The following is a 17163-nucleotide window of genomic DNA, read 5'->3' as shown; positions in this document are numbered from 1 at the left end:
GACATACTGTACGTTATAACCAACACAAGCACTTACACTTCAAATTCTCCAGCTTCTTCGCTGCACCGTGCCAGACACAGTGTGCACATTAGGTGGCACTGCCTCGAAGTACAGTGTTTCTTCATCAACCTGCTAAACTACACTTGGAATGTGACATTTCCAGAGTTTTGTCATTTAGACATAGACGTCAACATTAGAATATAGGAAAACAAAAACGTCTCTGCTGTACAAAGTTTAGTTCGGTTTTTGTGAATTACTGAAGAACTGAATCTCTTCAGATTGTCTGAAATCAACATTAATGAATTTTAAAATAGATGTAACTTAATTAGAAAACAAGAGTGGAATGATTTTTACCTCAAAGGAAATCTGCAATAACAACCCATCAAATTGTTTTTATCATTTGTTGTAACAGATCATTTTATTAAAAAAGACGTATTTGAATAGATGCAGAAATGTTCGGTTTAAATACAGTCTAAAATTAATCTTTTATATATATTTTTATCACACTTGGTATAGACTACTTTTTAAAACAATTTGCATCTAGTAACAATTCTATGACCAGGCAGAAATTAGCACAGCAAAAGCGTATTGTTGAGTATGTATACAAATACACACAGCACAAACAATAAAACACATATTTGCAAACTTCTGTCTGTATCAACTCCTCATAAATAATGTAAATCCAACAGTGAACAGGGAGGACAACCCAACACATTTGGTCACTTGTTCTTCAGAAGTTCTCTGTTCAGCTCTGTTCTCCATAAATACAACAAAAATACTTCTCTGATCTGAATCCCTGCCACACGTGTTAGTCCGTCTGGAGTATTTTCAGTTTGAGTCCTCGAGGCTGCTGCTTTTCTGTTCAGAGTCACAGTTGCAAAGCCGAACCATGATGCTTTGTAGGCTGGGCTCCACAATACCGAGCAGGGGCCTCTGAGAAGGGTCCCCGTTCCAGCAGGCCTCCATGAGCTGCCAGCACTCCTCGTCAAAACTGGGCAGCCGCTCTGGTCTGGCACCTGGAGACAACATGAACAACAAATGATGCAGATCACTACCCACAGAGACCCAGAGACCCAGTTTGGACAAAACCAAGTTAGAATGATATAAGTAGTCATGCTGCCATACTTATAGTCGTTAATATATGTATTTTTATTTTGCACTCACAAAGCACTCGTTCATTGACAGATGTTGACAGATATAAAATTGACACTTGCTTGTTGTTTTGACATGATACAATTTAAATTCTTTTAGTTTTTTGCTCTTGGACAAAAAACAAACTGAAATGCAGGTTTGAATATGATCTTAGTTGTATTTACCTTTTTTAACATTGTTCCAGAGCTGGTCCTTGCTGGAGCATTTCTCAAAGGCTTCTGGGAGTTTTACTGAACCAGTACAGAGATACCAGAAGAGGATCCCAAAGGCGTAAACATCAACAGAGTTATCGTACTTTCCTGTCAGGAAAAAGGACTGATGGTGACCATTCTTGTAAAAGCAGGTATATTTTTGATACAACATGTAATCACATCTGGACTTTGCTTCATGATGTGACTACCTGTAAACAGCTCTGGAGCCATGTGGATAGGGGTTCCAACGATGCTACCGGACATCATAGCCTCTGGCTTACAGAAGCCCAGGTCGGTGATCTTTGCACGATTTTGTTTGTCCAGCTAGAAGAAAACAGAGAGAGATTGTTTGGTCAAGTAGAAGCGAAAAAATGACCAATAAATAGTATTTTCATCATCATCGCAATGTGAACACTATCATCAATCAGAGACTGCAGGAACAGCTGATTATGATCATGTGACCGCCCTCAGTTGGCCACTGAGCAAGAGCCCAGGTTACCAGAGTGTGGGTCAGCTGGGATTGGTTGTTGATGGTTGGTTGGTCTGGACTTACCAGAACATTTTTTAACTTAATGTCCCTGTGCAAGAGGCCTTGACTGTGCAGGAAGCGGATGCCCTCTACCACATCTAGAGCAATCTGGAGTCTTTCCCTCAGTGATAAACCAGCCTGACACAGATGAATCAGGACGACACGTAAGACAGAGGACAGAGAAAACACTTAACTAGATGCATGTTTTTCCTATGAAACAATAATAATAAAAGAATAATGTTTGTTCACTGGATTTTTAAGTCACCTTCAAGCCTGTGTAGAGGTCTCTGTGCAGTCGCTCCATAATGAGCAGCACGGCGATGCTCGAGCCGCCTCCGTAGGTGTGATCGATCACCGAGCCATGCAGGTCGACGAGCCGCTCGTGCTTGGACAGGGACCTGGAGAACACACGCCCATAAAGACAGGACAAGTATATTTCAGATGATAAAATGATCACTCCTGGTCACCTTGACATCACAGCGTATTAACGCTGGACTCAGCTAAAGCAGTCAGCGTACCTGCATTCCTCAGATTGATGACAATTGCTACAGACAAGTATTGATGAGACACCGTCACATCCAACATGTTGATGTGTGCACAGAACAGCCTCAAGGCCTAAACAGTCAAAACTAGTTCTTATAAACTGGGTGGAGATGAACCTTTATAACACGGCAACTGTCATGCTAAATTATAACAGCACAGCTCTTGACAAATGCAGTTTCTTCTAAACCTGCATCAAATATTCTGAACATTCCCAAACACCAGCAATTAAAAAACTAAAAGTTTAAAACAAACAGGACCAACCCACAGCAGATGTTATCGCACGTCTGTGTGCGTGATGTTCTTTATACTTGCTCTTACCAACTCACCTTGTGTAGTGAAACTCTAAAGCAAGATCGTTCCAGTGTTTATCATCAGGTGGAACCACAGACTTTAAGGCACACGGGTAGTTTCCTCCCCAACTGTCACATAAGTAAACAACTCCATACTGGCCCCGACCCAACTCTCGCCCAAGCTTAGGCTTGCCTGTCAAAAAAAAAAAGAAGCATTTAATCATTTTTTCTGTCCTTATTATAACTTAACTTATTATAACTTGGGTAACTGAGCTTCTCTGTGACGTGTATGCACAGTTGGACTCTGGAGGACTGTCTGTGTATCCGTCTGCTTAAATGTTATCATTTCATTTTAAATATCTTAAAGTGTGTCTGGGGATCTATTAATTATACCAGAGTCATTAATGCTCATGATAACTTACAGATATTACAACAATGTGTGAGCAGCCTTGGGTTTATCTGAGCAAAGGGGGGATTTGGTGGCGACTCACCGTGCAGCAGCACATCCCTGAGGGAGCGGCTCTCCAGGGACAGGCGGGCCAGCCGAGGGGCGTGATCCTTCCTCACACGCAGCCACAGGTCTTCAGTGCGCTCCAGACGCCCCGTGTGCCCTTCCTCCAACTACAACACATGACATAACATCTCATGGTTGGAGCTAACAGCTGCTGAACCACTGGTTTCATTTGTTAACGGTGATTTTAAGTCAACAGTGCTGTTCTGTAGGAAAGAAAATTCCCACATTTTCAAACGCCCACAGACTCAATGAGCTCTTTGTTTAAACTGAGAAAACTTTCTTCATAACACAAAAAGGAAAAATTGTAACAGAGCACGATGGCAAGCACGGTAAGCATGCGTCAATTACACGCTTGGACTCTGCACATGTAGTGGCAGTTTCACTAAACGGGTAAAACAGACGTGAACAGTCGAAGACGAGGGCAAACTGACGAGCAGCTTGTCGGTTTTAACCAATCAGAGGACAGAGATGTCTTCAACCTTTACTGGTTATACAGGTGCTTCTCCTCAGCAAATGAAATACAGGAAAAGTCAGAACACTAACACGTCTCTGCAAAAATGTTTTAAAATCAGTTTCCGTAAAACATCAGAAAAGTGCTGTCACCATAGAAACGATATCAACGATGATCAAACGTTCTGCCGGCCCTGACCTCTGCGGTGATTTGTCGGTGTCGCTCCTTCATCTTGATCCTTTTTTAACCCAGATGTTGACACTAAATAAATGTCCGTCTATCCAGCTGTTTTCATACTAAATATTTATTACTTGCTATTTCAAATATCAGCTCAATCATCCATGTTTCCAACATAAGGAAACTCACATACAACAGAAAGACCATCTGTTACTGTCCACTAGGAGTAATGGTGTGCACCCATCACTCCCTCTCTAATCTGCCGGAACAGTAAAAACCCATATTTGTCAAAAAGTACATTGGAAACTCTTCTGATGCATCAAGAAGTATATTTAAACCAAACTGTGGCTAGAAACACACTCGGCACTCATCAGGATATTTACATCCCATTGCTGGAACTTTGGGACTCACAACATAATCAAAGTTCATTGTCTACATCTACTATACTACACTAATGACCCTAATTTGCACTGACAGCAAACCTTCGCATTCACACTCACAACACTCCTGCATATCAAACTGCATGCCAGAGTACTATAGGTCAGAACTCTTATGGCTACTGCTCAGAGTCCACCTTCGGTATTTCCAACAGGAATGTGGCAGAACAATGTTTTATTATCAGGTTCACTTGCTTGCACTGCATTTAAAGAGATAAAACCCCAAATGCAATGAAGGCACTTCAAGTCAGCTCTCTGCCTGAGAAATGTGCACGAGAAAACATCTAAGCTGCAAGAGCAGCAAATGCAAACACTAACCAGCTAAATCAGCCAACCCATGCTCGGTCACTTTGTGGGAAGTTGCTCATCTCTGCCCTACATATAAATAACTACATGATTCATGTGTCTTGAATGTCACACCGCCCAGCGGACACATACATCACTTTGTGCAATGAGAAATTGAGTTTACAGCTTGCACAAGTACTTTGCCTATATTGCACTATTGAGGACTTTTGATCTTGTCTATTTACTTATTTATTTTTTTAATCCTATTGTTATTCTATTTTTTAGAAACGTGTCTCCACCTTGTGCCTAGAAATTTCATTGTATTATATTCAATAAAAGGAATTCTACTCTATTCTACTCTATTGTTACCATTTCAGAAGCTCTGCTCTTACTTATATCGTTTAGACCTACGCCATCTCTGTTGCAGGTCCACTCAAAGTAGAGCTATGCTCGTCCAGTTAATTATAATGTCATACTCAAGTCAGTCAACAGCTCAATAGCGGATATTTTATTTAAGTTTCTTATTCTCTACAAATTCTGTGTGAAAGAGTTTTCCTGGTGGTTTAAAGGGGCAATCTGCAGTCACATCCTCTCTAAGACGACCACTAATAATAATTTTCACCAGCTTTTCCGATTAGTTTGATTTAGTGGTCTTGGATGCAACAGGACGCTGTACTGTGGGCACAGAGAGAGAAGATCAACAAACAAGAGCAGGCAGCAAAGAAGAGAGTCGGTCAACCTGGCGCAGAGACGCTGCAAATGCCTCATGTGAGCTGTTGAGGCGGGTTCTGAACTGGGAGCAGATACTTCGGGCCAGTTTGGCAGCACTGAGACTTTCTATGGCGTCCTGGGCCACTTTCCTCTTCCACTCTGGAGTGATGGCAGGAGGGTTCACAAACGTTATCCTGTGGATAATCTAGAAGCAAGAGAGTTAAATGATAACACCCCTTCAGAAGTCACCTAACACATATCTCAAAGCTGTTGCTGCTGAATTTTAGAGACACTGACCTGTTTGATTTGCTCCCAGACGAGTCGTGTTACAGAGGATCCTGAATGAAAGGTGACCTCCACATGATAAGCAGCGTTTAATAACTGTGGCGAATGAGAAAAGGGAGTAACGATGCAAGAAAATCCACAGCTTAGAATATCAATAAATGTCATTTTTCAATTTAAAGTCTTCTCGTACTGAACCCAAGAGGAGGCGACAGACTAAAATGTCACCTCTCTCTGTTGGAAAACCCTTTTCTAGAATATTTCTATTATGTTTAAATCATTAAATGGAGAGTAGAAAGAGAACAGAGCTGGTAAGTGGTCTGACACAATTTTACCACTTTCTTTATTCTTCAGTATAAAATGCAGAGCTTAATAAGTCTGATCATATTGCTCACCTGTTTGAGGTGATTGGAAGTGACATTGTGGACAGAAGAATCAAAGTTCGACTTCTCCAGGCTGTTGAGACATCGCTCCAGAGTTCCTACAAAGCTCTCTCTCAGATAGTCCACAGAGCTTATCAGTTTATTGGCCACTGCCTGATTCAAACGGACGACTATCAGCTCCTGGATCTGGTGGATGCAGGATTTGATCTCCTTCGAAGTAACAGGTTCTCCGTTAGTCGTTACAATAATGTCTGCAGGTGAAAGAAAACAGAAATCCTGATGAACTAATATGGTGAGATATCGGTATCAGACAGTCGCTTGATGCTCAATATAAAGTGCTAATTCAGGAAAGTATTGCCAAGTTAAAAATGCACTGTGAAGCAGCACTCTCCACCTGTGTTGTGTTCACCTTGCTGAGTTTAATTTGAACGTTCAGGCAACTTGCCCAAAAACAAAATAATGTTAGAATAACAAACCCCTCCCACATTTATAAACATTTATTGACCGTAGAGACTGGGAACACAGGCAGCAGCTAAACACTGCAAATTACCCACGACTACTCACTCACTCAGACATTATAGCACGTAATACTGATTTTAGCTAAAATAAGATTAAATACTCATAATGCCCTCCCCCCCAAAAGACCTGCATCCTGTGGCGTTTTGACCACCAGTGTTGCTACTTGCTCACACTGCTCCACTGTTCTATGCAAGATTAAAATATAAAAAACAAAAGACAGAAAAACATTCACTATGTTTGTTAAGACTTAGGCACAGCTGGTCTCAGACTGTCAGAATTAGGTTTGCATATTATTTGTACTATAACAGAGGAGGAGGACCGTCTGCTCAAACTCAGCTTTACACTGACGATGGTGCAAAAAGCATAGCTTGGTTCCTGTCTAAGAGAGTGACCCATTTTCCAAACCGATTCTGGAAAATGATCCGATGTTAAAACATCTGTGTTGGGTTTTACTCAGTAAACGTATCCAGCTAACCCAATAAACATGCTTCTTGGAGCACGCTCAGGAGGGGAGACTGTAAGCAAGCAAAACACAAGAACTGATGAGAGTCAGTCAGACTCTGCCTTTGTTGGCAGGATGTGAAATGCAGGTGTGTTCCTGCAGGTCCAACTAATATTTCAGACAGTAAAGAAACTAGTTTGGAGTAACTCAGGCTGGAGACAAGAAACCCCTATTCAGTAAAGACAAGTCAGCTTTCCATTTAGTCTAACAATATCATAAATCTAAGAAAAAACATAAAATTATCCAAATAAGCTGCACTCTGGGCACCACGAGACACGAGATAACTATCTTCTTTAGTAGAGAGATAATAAAGAGGGAATCCTTTCTCATTAACTTAAAGATGTGAGAGCAAAACAAATACGTCTGATCCAGTTGAGTGCTCAGATGTGAAACCACGGAACCAAAGTTACTGGGGTCTCTAAGAGCAAAACACTCAGATCAAGACAACTGTGGCTTCTTTATTGACAAACAAATAACCTGATACATTTAAAGAACAGCAGCTTGTATATTTTGAAGTCGTAATTTGAAGCATGTGAGATGAAGTGAATGGTTCTTATTTGCTAAAAGAATGTATTGTCCTACATCTTTGCAGGCCACAAGTCACAATAAAACTGCAGCACATGATTAAGTCAAAACATTCACTCCAATATCAATTCAAATCACAAGCTTACAAATAAATTAGTAATTTATTAGCATGACATAACAAAAAGAGGACATTAAATTTGAGGAACAGAGAGATTTAGGTTTGGGCAATGTACAAAATAATTTTGTGCTGACAGCACAAGTCATTACATGCACACAGTAAACCAAGACACTGCAGATTTTACAGAGACATCTGATGAAATCACATCCACTGGCTTTAATTTAAAGAAGCTGATCAGACTAAAAGCCAGTTGACAATCTTGCATCAACACCTTTGAAATAATTTATGCGATTGTGCTCAGGAAACATAAGACAAACGAGGTGACGGTGAAGTTCAACACACACAGAACTTGGTTGCTCAGCTTTCTCCATACGAGTCAAAAACTGGAACATGCTACCAACTGGTATTAGACAATGTCCTACGTTGGCACAGTTTATGTACAGATTAATGATTTATGTCTCATTTATTAGGTGTTGACGTTGTATGTTTCATTTTAGCTTTGTAGCTAAATTAATGACTAAATAAATAAAGAAAATCTTCAATGTCATCAACTCCTCGTACCGTCTCTTCACTAAGTTATTGCTAATGTTAATCACTAAGTTATTGCTAATGTTAATCACTAACTAAGTTATCACTAATGTTAATCACTAACCTGTAAACTCCAGGTTTGCAGCATCCTCCAGTAATTGATCTTTCATGCTGCTGAGTGTCTCCACAATCATCTCCTTCATCTCTTCCTGTTTGCGGTTAGCGATGGCCATAAGGGAAGTGAAGAGTTCTCCCTCTTTCTCACGGGTGTACTCCAGCCTGCGAGGTGTTATCTGCAGGTCCCTCTGCATGTCAAAGGCCTGTGGGGAAGAGAGGGCAAAGGTCTGTTGGTGATTTCTGAGCAGACTGAGACCAAGCTGTTCATGCAATGGTAGTAAAATCTGCCACATGTTCATGACGCAGTAAAATAATCAAAGACATATAGATGAACATTGCTGGGAGGCGTCATCATCCTCTGACCTGGTTGATGAAAAGATCCAGACAGCGACAGTGCAGCCCATTAAGCACGTTGGCAGCCTCAACCTGCTGGTTCTGAAGCACTTGGCGAACGAAAGGTACCAGAAACCTATGCAGTCTTTCAAAAGCCTCTCCCAGCATGCTCTGAGGCTTGGCACCTGGGGCGGGAATCTGTGTAGGGGCGCCACAGGAGCAGTTTCCTGCTGGGCTACTTAGGAAACCGAGGGATAGCAGCTGCTTATGGAGAGGGCTCTTCTCCCTCTCCCTCTCCTTCTCCTTCTCTTTCTCCTTCTCGGCACGGTGGCCAGATTCTGGGGAGGATGCTGGCACAGTGTCAGGGATACGGACAAAACAGATGGGAAAGGAGAGCAGCTCTTTGATCTTAAAGAGCTCGGCCACCTGCTCCGTGCTGAGGGACTCCCGGTTGATTGCATAGAGTATGATGGGGATCACGTTGCGAGTGCAGTCTTCCAGGGCCTCTTCTATAGGCTGGACACTCGGACAAGGAACCACCATGACCTTTGTTTCCTGATGATGAACCACAAAGAAAGTACAAAAAGTGACTTTTATTCCAAGCAATAATATTTCCAATACATCGGAAATGATCAGATCACGTGGTCCTGACCAAACAATCCTTTCATATCTATCATTTCAATCTATCGCACATCAATATCAATAGATTAAAGGTGTAACGTTAAAGGTGTCACTCACAAACTCAGACGACTGACACCTGACTGCAGTTCCCCTCAGGCCACAGGACTTTAATAGCATCTTTCAACTGACTGCTGTGATTTTCCAGCCCATGACTTTGCAGTTCTGGTTTACTCTCACTGTTCTCGTTAGCGTCCTTCTGAGCTGCAACTTGGCTACTACCTCCTCAGCAGACAGACAAAGTTAGCAACTAGTTGTTGAATCCTGTGAAGCACTTAGCAGCTAAAGAGCCGTTTATCTGCCCCATGAGCTGCCAGAGGCCTGAGCTAAAAGAAAGTGAATATTGGACTTATCACTTAGCAGCTCCTGTTACGCCATAATGCCATGAATATTAAAGGTCATAATATATCAGTGTTGTGTTTACAACTTCCTTGTATTGCTTTTAGAGTCCAGAAATTAGCAATGATATAATCTGTTGTTTTGTTTTTCTGAAAAAAATCAGTAGAAAGTTTTACTTGTTAACATGTCTAATATCTTTTATTATGTCCAGGCAATCAAGGCACATTTTTCAAAGTAATTTAATCTAGAAGGTGGGAATGTTAAATATTTAAACACCTTCTAGATATTTTAACAGTATATTTTAGCCAAAACGAAGGAGGAATAAAAGCATATGCAGACATCTCACATGCTCTTTCTGTTTCTGAACCATGACAGCAAACAAATATTTGTACTGGTCTTGGGAATGTCTGCGACAGGGCACAAAAATGACTTGAGTAAAAAGTTCTGCTTAACCCTTGATAAATAAAGACATTAACAAAAATAGAGCAGCAGAGGGCTTGAAAAGGAGACCGTGGTGGGTGGGTACAGCCAGAGAAAAGAGGCAGAAACGAGCAGCAGCTACACAAAGGAGACAGTCAGTCCTGTCTCCAAGAAACAAGAGCGGAGCCCATCTGAGCAGTCTCTTTGGAACAAAGATGGCCTGCGAACATTTGTTCACAACCAATCAAAATAAATAATACTGCCTTAATGCAGCCTGTTTTCAACAACAACCCTTCAAGAGAAGGATTGTGGGCTATTTTGAAGTTATTTTGCTTTTCGTCCACCTTTAAAAAAAAGGTTTTCATCACAGCTGCCATTTCACCCTGTTTACTGTAAACAGTTAAGATAAAAATCCTTTTGAGGAACTGGAATGTTCAATTACTGGGATATTTGAAGGATGAGTGATAATATCACAGCTCTTTAACAAAAATATTATATGAAACCATGGAGCTCTGGAGAAGAACATGACAGAATAAGTTCCTTAAAGGAGTTTTAGAAAGGCAGCGATACGTTGAAGCCTTTATGTCTTTGTGGTGCCTGTGTGGTTAAAGTTGAGGTGAGTAAACAGATGAAAAGAAGCTAATTAGCAAGTTGGTTCTCATCTGCGGGCCCCTACAGCAGAGTGCTGTGATTATGACAGGAATGTGTGAATATCACAGTGAGCAGAGATACTCTGGGCCTGCAGTTACACCTCCTTAAACTCTCCTATTCGTTCGGCAGAAACCTGAGCTACTTTAGTTTGGGGAAAAGCTGTTTTTACTACTTTGCTGGTGAAAATGTTATGTCTGTGTCTTACGCTTCACAAGATTTAACTTAATTTGTACAGTAACTGTCCAGTGACCATGGACAAAGAGTTTAAAAACTCATATTCAAATTAAATCCAGGATGTGATTACTACAAAAAAAAATAAGTAATTTAAATGTGTGAGGTCGTCTTGTTGACTCCTAAGGGACTGCAGCTCCCACACGTGAAAACATCCACGGATGCAAAATAACTGCCTTTACTTCTGCCACACATGAGCTACCTTTGCTTTCAGTGGTCCAACTGTTTGTTTTTGCTATAATGCAGTGATGAAAATAGGTTTTTGTCAACTGTGTTATGACAAACAAACTAGTAACACATTAAAATTGTAATTAGTAATGCTATATATGAATTCTAATTAAATAGCTCACACACAGTCATCCCACACACTTACAGCTTCAACAACAGCTTCAACTGTCCCAGATGTCCGCCGTAACCATGACAATGCCAACACAGCAAAGGGTTTGGGATTTTATTCTGTGATCGAGTCATGTGAACCGCACCAGGCCAGCGGGAGGACTGGCCGCAGGGCTGTCCTGATGCAGGACTAGGCCTAGTTTCTAGTCTGTGTGATGCTCGCTGAAGGGGCTTTGCTCTAAAGGATTAAAGGCAAATTTCCACACGTCACACATGATAAGGAATGTCTACGATCGTTACACCATGTCAAACCGATTCACTCCCACAAGTATCCGTCATTTTTGGGTCACACGCCTTCAGGCTTTTTTCCATACAACTTCATCACTGCCTTGTGAGTGTGAGTCTTTTTTTTTTTTTTTTTTAAGAGGTTCTCAAAGCCTGAATGGAAAAATTGCCAGAAAATAATGTATTCCCAAAGAACTCAGGTGAAGTGAAACACTGAACAACACAGGAAACAATCAGCTCCGCTCTCTCATCTCTCTGTGATCTAAGACGTGTGTGAATACACAACATTGTCAACACAAACATCACAACTTCCCTAATGTAGGGAAAACTAACTGCATATCCAAATATCTAAAGATATTTTACAATGTCAGTTCAATAAATACATACTGATGTTTTTAAATGCTAAATGAATCCCATACCCATCTAGAAAGCAACACAATGAGCACAATATAGCTCATATTTGAGATGAAAACAAAACAGAATGTACATTTGATGTGACCAACCCAATTCTGCAGACGCCTCAGGCTTTTCTGGGCTTTTAGTCTCACATCTGCTCCCAGAAATTACGCAGTGAGCAACATGTTCATATCACCAAACTCTACTGAGTCTATCTAGACACTCCAAGCAAAAGGGTCAAAGTTCATGCAGAGGAAACAAAGTAATGGCAATAAACAGTGTCATGTCAGTGCTTTATTTAAATCACTGGGGGACATGGTAGAGACTTGATTCAGAAGGATTACATTTAATCTAAAGCCTACCTGGAGCAGGGGGTGATGCAGGGTGATCTCCAGCTCTGCTAGCCTGTGGGCTGGGTCCTCACATTCCTCGTGAATCTCCAGGTCCTCCCGGGGCACCGTATCCCAGCGGCCACAGTTGGCCGCCAACTGGTGCACCAGCTCATACTGGCCTGGCAGTGCCAAACTGAGCCGTGTCTGTCTCCCATGGGTGAAACATAGCTTCCGCCTCTTGCAGACTGTGCCCTGGACTCCTTCACAAGCCTCCCCGGCCTCAGGCCCCAGGGGCAGTAGCCTCTCCCCCAGCAGAGAGTTCAGCAACTGGTAGCGGGCGGCACAGTCCTGACCCAGTACCACGATGTATGGAGCGGCACCCACTGTGTTGCGTAGGAACTCTTCCTCATGGCTAGGGAAAGAGATACAGCTGAGCTGACCTGGAGGAACAGACAAAACAAAAAGAAGCATGTGATGCTGAGAAGTGGACCGAGAACAGCACTTGTCTACAACTGAACCAACGTCCTGGGGCAACGTCCTCTACTTCTGGAATTAGGGAGCCTTTTAGGAATTCTTTGTCTGCAGTGTAATCAGAGATAAAGTACTGACACATTATCTGTTACATCTGAGCATCGTTCTCAGAACATACAATAAATCACTGTTCAGTGACAGTAATAGTACAAAGATTTTAACTCTGATGATGTTCCTTGGGCAGAACACGCACAGAAGAACCAATTCAAGATTATTACTGACAGTGTAAGGCATAATCCTGTGTGATGCTGAGTCACAGTCTCAGTTAAATAACAGAGACGGGCAAAAGCAACAACGGCCTACTTTATATGAGGACAGCACTTAATTAATTTCTACCATACATGTGACATTACATAACTGGTTTCTCTAATCTGGCATTCACCCCTTGACCTAACGTGACCCTTTAAAGCCTATTGTTTCAGAGCAAGCTGTGCTGGGCATTTGACTGCATGAGCTCTCCACAAAAACCACAGCTCAATCCATTCATATGATCCTACTCCATCATAGCTGTGCGTCGTTGAGCGTCGAGGCTCAGGTACGTGACGGTAGACGACGAATCGAGGAAGCAAGTAGAGTTCGGTCCAGATTGTTGAGAAGGACTGACAAAAACAATGAGAACTAGAAGAATGAAGCGCCTGATGAAAACAGAAATCTCAGCATATTTGATGCACTTAGTCTGCTCATGCTTCTGACAGGGGGCTTAGTCTCTTTAGTTTTCCACAACTAATTAAAGCACTTTCCCCCATTTTACGTGCTAATGGTCCAAACACTTGGCAGCTTCTCGGCTCTTTAGTTTCCCAACAACAAGGAGCAGCTTGAGGATAAGATTCGCCTTGTTGGCAGGTGCAGGTGTTGGCTGTGCTCAGACCTACCTGCCTCCAGTGAAGCCGAGTCCGACCTCACTGTGGATGCGGAGTTGTTGCTGTAGTTCTGCCTTATCTCCCGGAAGAAAGCATGAGTCTCCTTCAGGTTCTTCTTCAGCTGCACCGAGTGTTTGTTGTAGCCGTTCACCGCCCGCATCAGCTCCCGAGCCAGAGGATTCACTTTGTGCTGCTGTGCATTTCCCTCCATGGTCAACAGGTTGAGCTGTTGTTGTTTTGTTTTGTTCCTTCTTCTTCTTATTTACAATGTTAAACAGGGAAACAACTGAGCGTGTTCGTGCTCACGCCGGTCCCGTTATCATACCTGTGTCAGTGCGTGGTTAGCAGTCACGTGTGCACACACACCTGCCAGGTTGTTCCGAGCAGCGTTTAACACAAGAAACAAACAAACGTCTTTGTCTGTCGCGTCGTTACCATCGGTGTGACTAGCACAGCTAGCTTAGCGCGCCGCCGCAACCTCAATGCGAGATTTCAACAATTAGCTTCCAAAGTGGCTCAGCTAACGCTGCGACATGTGTGTCCGCTGTCGGTTGGAGACACCCGGGGAATAAACGCGCCTGCGAACCGAGGGCTGCTGACAAAAACACAGAAACCCGCTGATGAGGACTCGCCGCGTTAATCTGTGCCGCAGTCCGGGTCGCGTTAGCGCCGCTAGCCGCCCTCGGCCTGGCACAAGCACACCCGGGCTTTATCTCCACATCCCAGGGCCCCGTTTCACGGCCCTGCAGCTCCGTGGTCCAAACCCGGGTCCATCTTTCAAAGCTGCCTCTTAACGACGCGGCAGAACCTGCGCGCTCCGCGGAAAAGTACCGTCCTAAACTGGCTCTGGCCCGGAGCCGCCAGCAGACACGTCCAGCCCGGACAGCGACGGCGACCCCGGTAAAAATAAATTCACCGTTTTCACTTTGGGCGGTGATGAAGAGCAGAGACAGCGCAGACCGAGGTGTGTCCGGCCCGAAGCGAACAGCCGAAAAACCAAATCACTGCAAAACAGAAAGTCGCCTCGGCCGAAGCTGGGGAGGAAAGGGCGGGGCTCACTGGGCCGCACTGCCACCTGGGAAATGTAGGAAACGGTCCTGCAGCTCCTGTACATTCTGTGGATGAAAGCTATGACTTTGTTTTAGTATTATATTATATTAGATTAGATTAGATTAGATTAGATTAGATTAGATTAGATTAGATTAGATTAGATCTGTTTCTCCCACCCATACATGGAGTACATGTATCAGTGACGGATGGGTATTTTACTAACAGGATTAACAGAAATGTAATTGGCAAAAATATAATTTACATAATTCCTGTGATAAACTCCACTTCTTTGACATGCTACAGAAACAGAAATATTATACATGTTTCAAAATTATGAGACGTAACTAGTTTAAAATGTTGACTATCTCACTCCTTTATCTAATTTTCTGACAATTTTGAGGCTTATTAGACTCAGTTGTAAGGTCACTGCACAGAGAAAGCCCCAGTACAATGAAATGTTTATTAGCATTAATGTCATTGCTGTGGTTAATTCGGATGCAAAGACTAACCATGTGAAATGGAAGAAATATAGTTCTGTATTTTTTCCACAGACTGTTCCATCTGTGGTTTATCCATTTCATATTTCTCAAATTAGTCATTTCACATACATTTCTTGGTTTTATTTCAACACAAACGTAAACGTTGTTCAACATAAATTGCTTGACTACAGTCATTTTGAACAAGAAATAACCAGTTTTTGTCAGGACTCAAATAATCCCCTCTCCTGGCACACTTACTGAATTACGTGAACGAAACCTTTTGCTTTGCCTACGTTTTAAAAATAAAATGTTAATTTCATAAATGTAAATACTTGATATATATAGTGAGAAATAGATTTGATGTGTTAATGTTAATATGTGAAAACATGTCTCATGTAGAGTCACTTGTATTTGTATTATTGTATTTCAGTATTTATTTATGCTGTTCATATTAAAATGTTTTTCTCTGGTCTAGTGCTATTCCTTTTTAAGTTTTAACTGTTTACACAGTGTGTGTTTCACACACTGTTTGGACATTACAACATTTTGTGGACACGTTATGATTTATTTGGTCCCAAATGCTCAGTCATTGTTCTTCTTCATTGTTTATTTTGTGCACAGTGTTCCTCTGCATGCATGAGAGAATTACTGGAACATTACTCGATTGAATGCTAAACACAAAGGCTATTCCTGATTTGTTTGGATGTTAATTAAGGCACAATGTGTGAGACAGCAGTCAGTTGGCTCAGAGTATTACATCTGAATGTTATTTAAATGGTAGGGACATTTTCTCATCCTGTGATACTCATCATTCTGTCTGAAGTGATATTACATGGTGTAAGACAAAGTCACTTTCTTTCGGTGAACCTAAACAACTTAAAATCAGTGAATCCACATTCATGTAGCTGGTTACCACATGCTGAACTCTAGTGGCCCACAGCTGCAATGACACTAACTGATCCTAAACACACTTCTATCTATGGTGTTTCAGCTCTTCACACTGTTTAGCTCAGACTAACTGAACGAGTTTATGAATTATAATTGTCCAGTCTTTATCTACTACAGATAGATACAGGTTATGGTGAAAAGGGAAATTCATTAATCAGTCATTTTTCTTCAAGTAGACAGTAAAATAAACATAATCAATGTGCATCAACCAACAACTGATAAGCTTAATGTATTGTCAGCAACTTGTACTTAAAACATCAAATGTAAAAGTACTCATAAGGCTGCTAAATCAAATGGCTCCCATGGGTTTTACGTACTATATGAATATATATGTATATTAAATCCTTATGTGTGACGCATTAATATAAAAATGGCATTTTACAGTTGTGATTAGTCAAACGTTTTTACAGTTTAATCTATAACCGTCCATCATACTTTATAGGCTTGTCACATGGTTTTTACATAAAATCTTAAAATATCTCAGGCACTTACCGTTTTTAAAACGTTTTATTATGAGAAGCATTTAGTTTGGTTGGCTGACTTTCACTTTTATTTCCCGGTTCTATAGCTTTTATTTATTGTGTTGTGATTGTTTTTGTGAGCCTATTGTTTATTCTGTCATCATTTCTGGTTTTGTAAAGCCCTGTGTCAGCTTTGTTTTCTTAAATTGTGCTTTACAAAGAAATTGACACTGATAAAGTAGCTGATTGTTCAATAATTCAATTATTGCTGTGGGTGAAAAACCGCAGTGGAGTTGATGTTGTCTAGGCATGAAATCAGCGCTTGTACCTAAATTACCAAGTACCATAATAATTTGCAAGGGCATGTCAAATATTTTTATTTATTTATTTATTTTGGAGGTGCGCTCGATCTATTTCTCCTTGCACACCGACTGTAAAGCAGTTACATAAACGCTCTTAGCTTTTCTTCATCTATTACAAATACAGCCTTGAAAACATATAATGGATAAAAATCTATTAACAAGAAAGAAACAAATCACAGAGCTGAGCAATGAAAGGAAAGTTGAAAGTTGCACTTAC

At 41.5% G+C, this 17163-nt stretch overlaps 1 protein-coding gene across 1 annotated transcript; it reads right to left on the bottom strand.

The window, feature by feature from the left end:
- Positions 1-399: 399 nt before the first annotated feature.
- dstyk (dual serine/threonine and tyrosine protein kinase) lies at positions 400-14696 on the bottom strand. The gene is made up of 14 exons (XM_026306477.1): positions 13659-14696; positions 12286-12695; positions 8618-9142; positions 8262-8457; positions 5958-6196; positions 5578-5661; positions 5309-5485; positions 3197-3326; positions 2742-2898; positions 2138-2270; positions 1897-2010; positions 1553-1667; positions 1317-1451; positions 400-1016 (listed from the first exon to the last, which is right to left on the bottom strand). The coding sequence occupies exons 1-14, from the start codon at positions 13855-13857 to the stop codon at positions 829-831; spliced, it is 2802 nt and encodes a 933-aa protein (XP_026162262.1). The 5' UTR covers positions 13858-14696; the 3' UTR covers positions 400-828.
- Positions 14697-17163: the final 2467 nt, after the last annotated feature.

This window comes from Mastacembelus armatus, chromosome 5 (genome assembly GCF_900324485.2).
Source record: "Mastacembelus armatus chromosome 5, fMasArm1.2, whole genome shotgun sequence".
NCBI lineage: Eukaryota > Metazoa > Chordata > Actinopteri > Synbranchiformes > Mastacembelidae > Mastacembelus > Mastacembelus armatus.
This window is presented reverse-complemented; position numbering and strand designations above follow the sequence as displayed.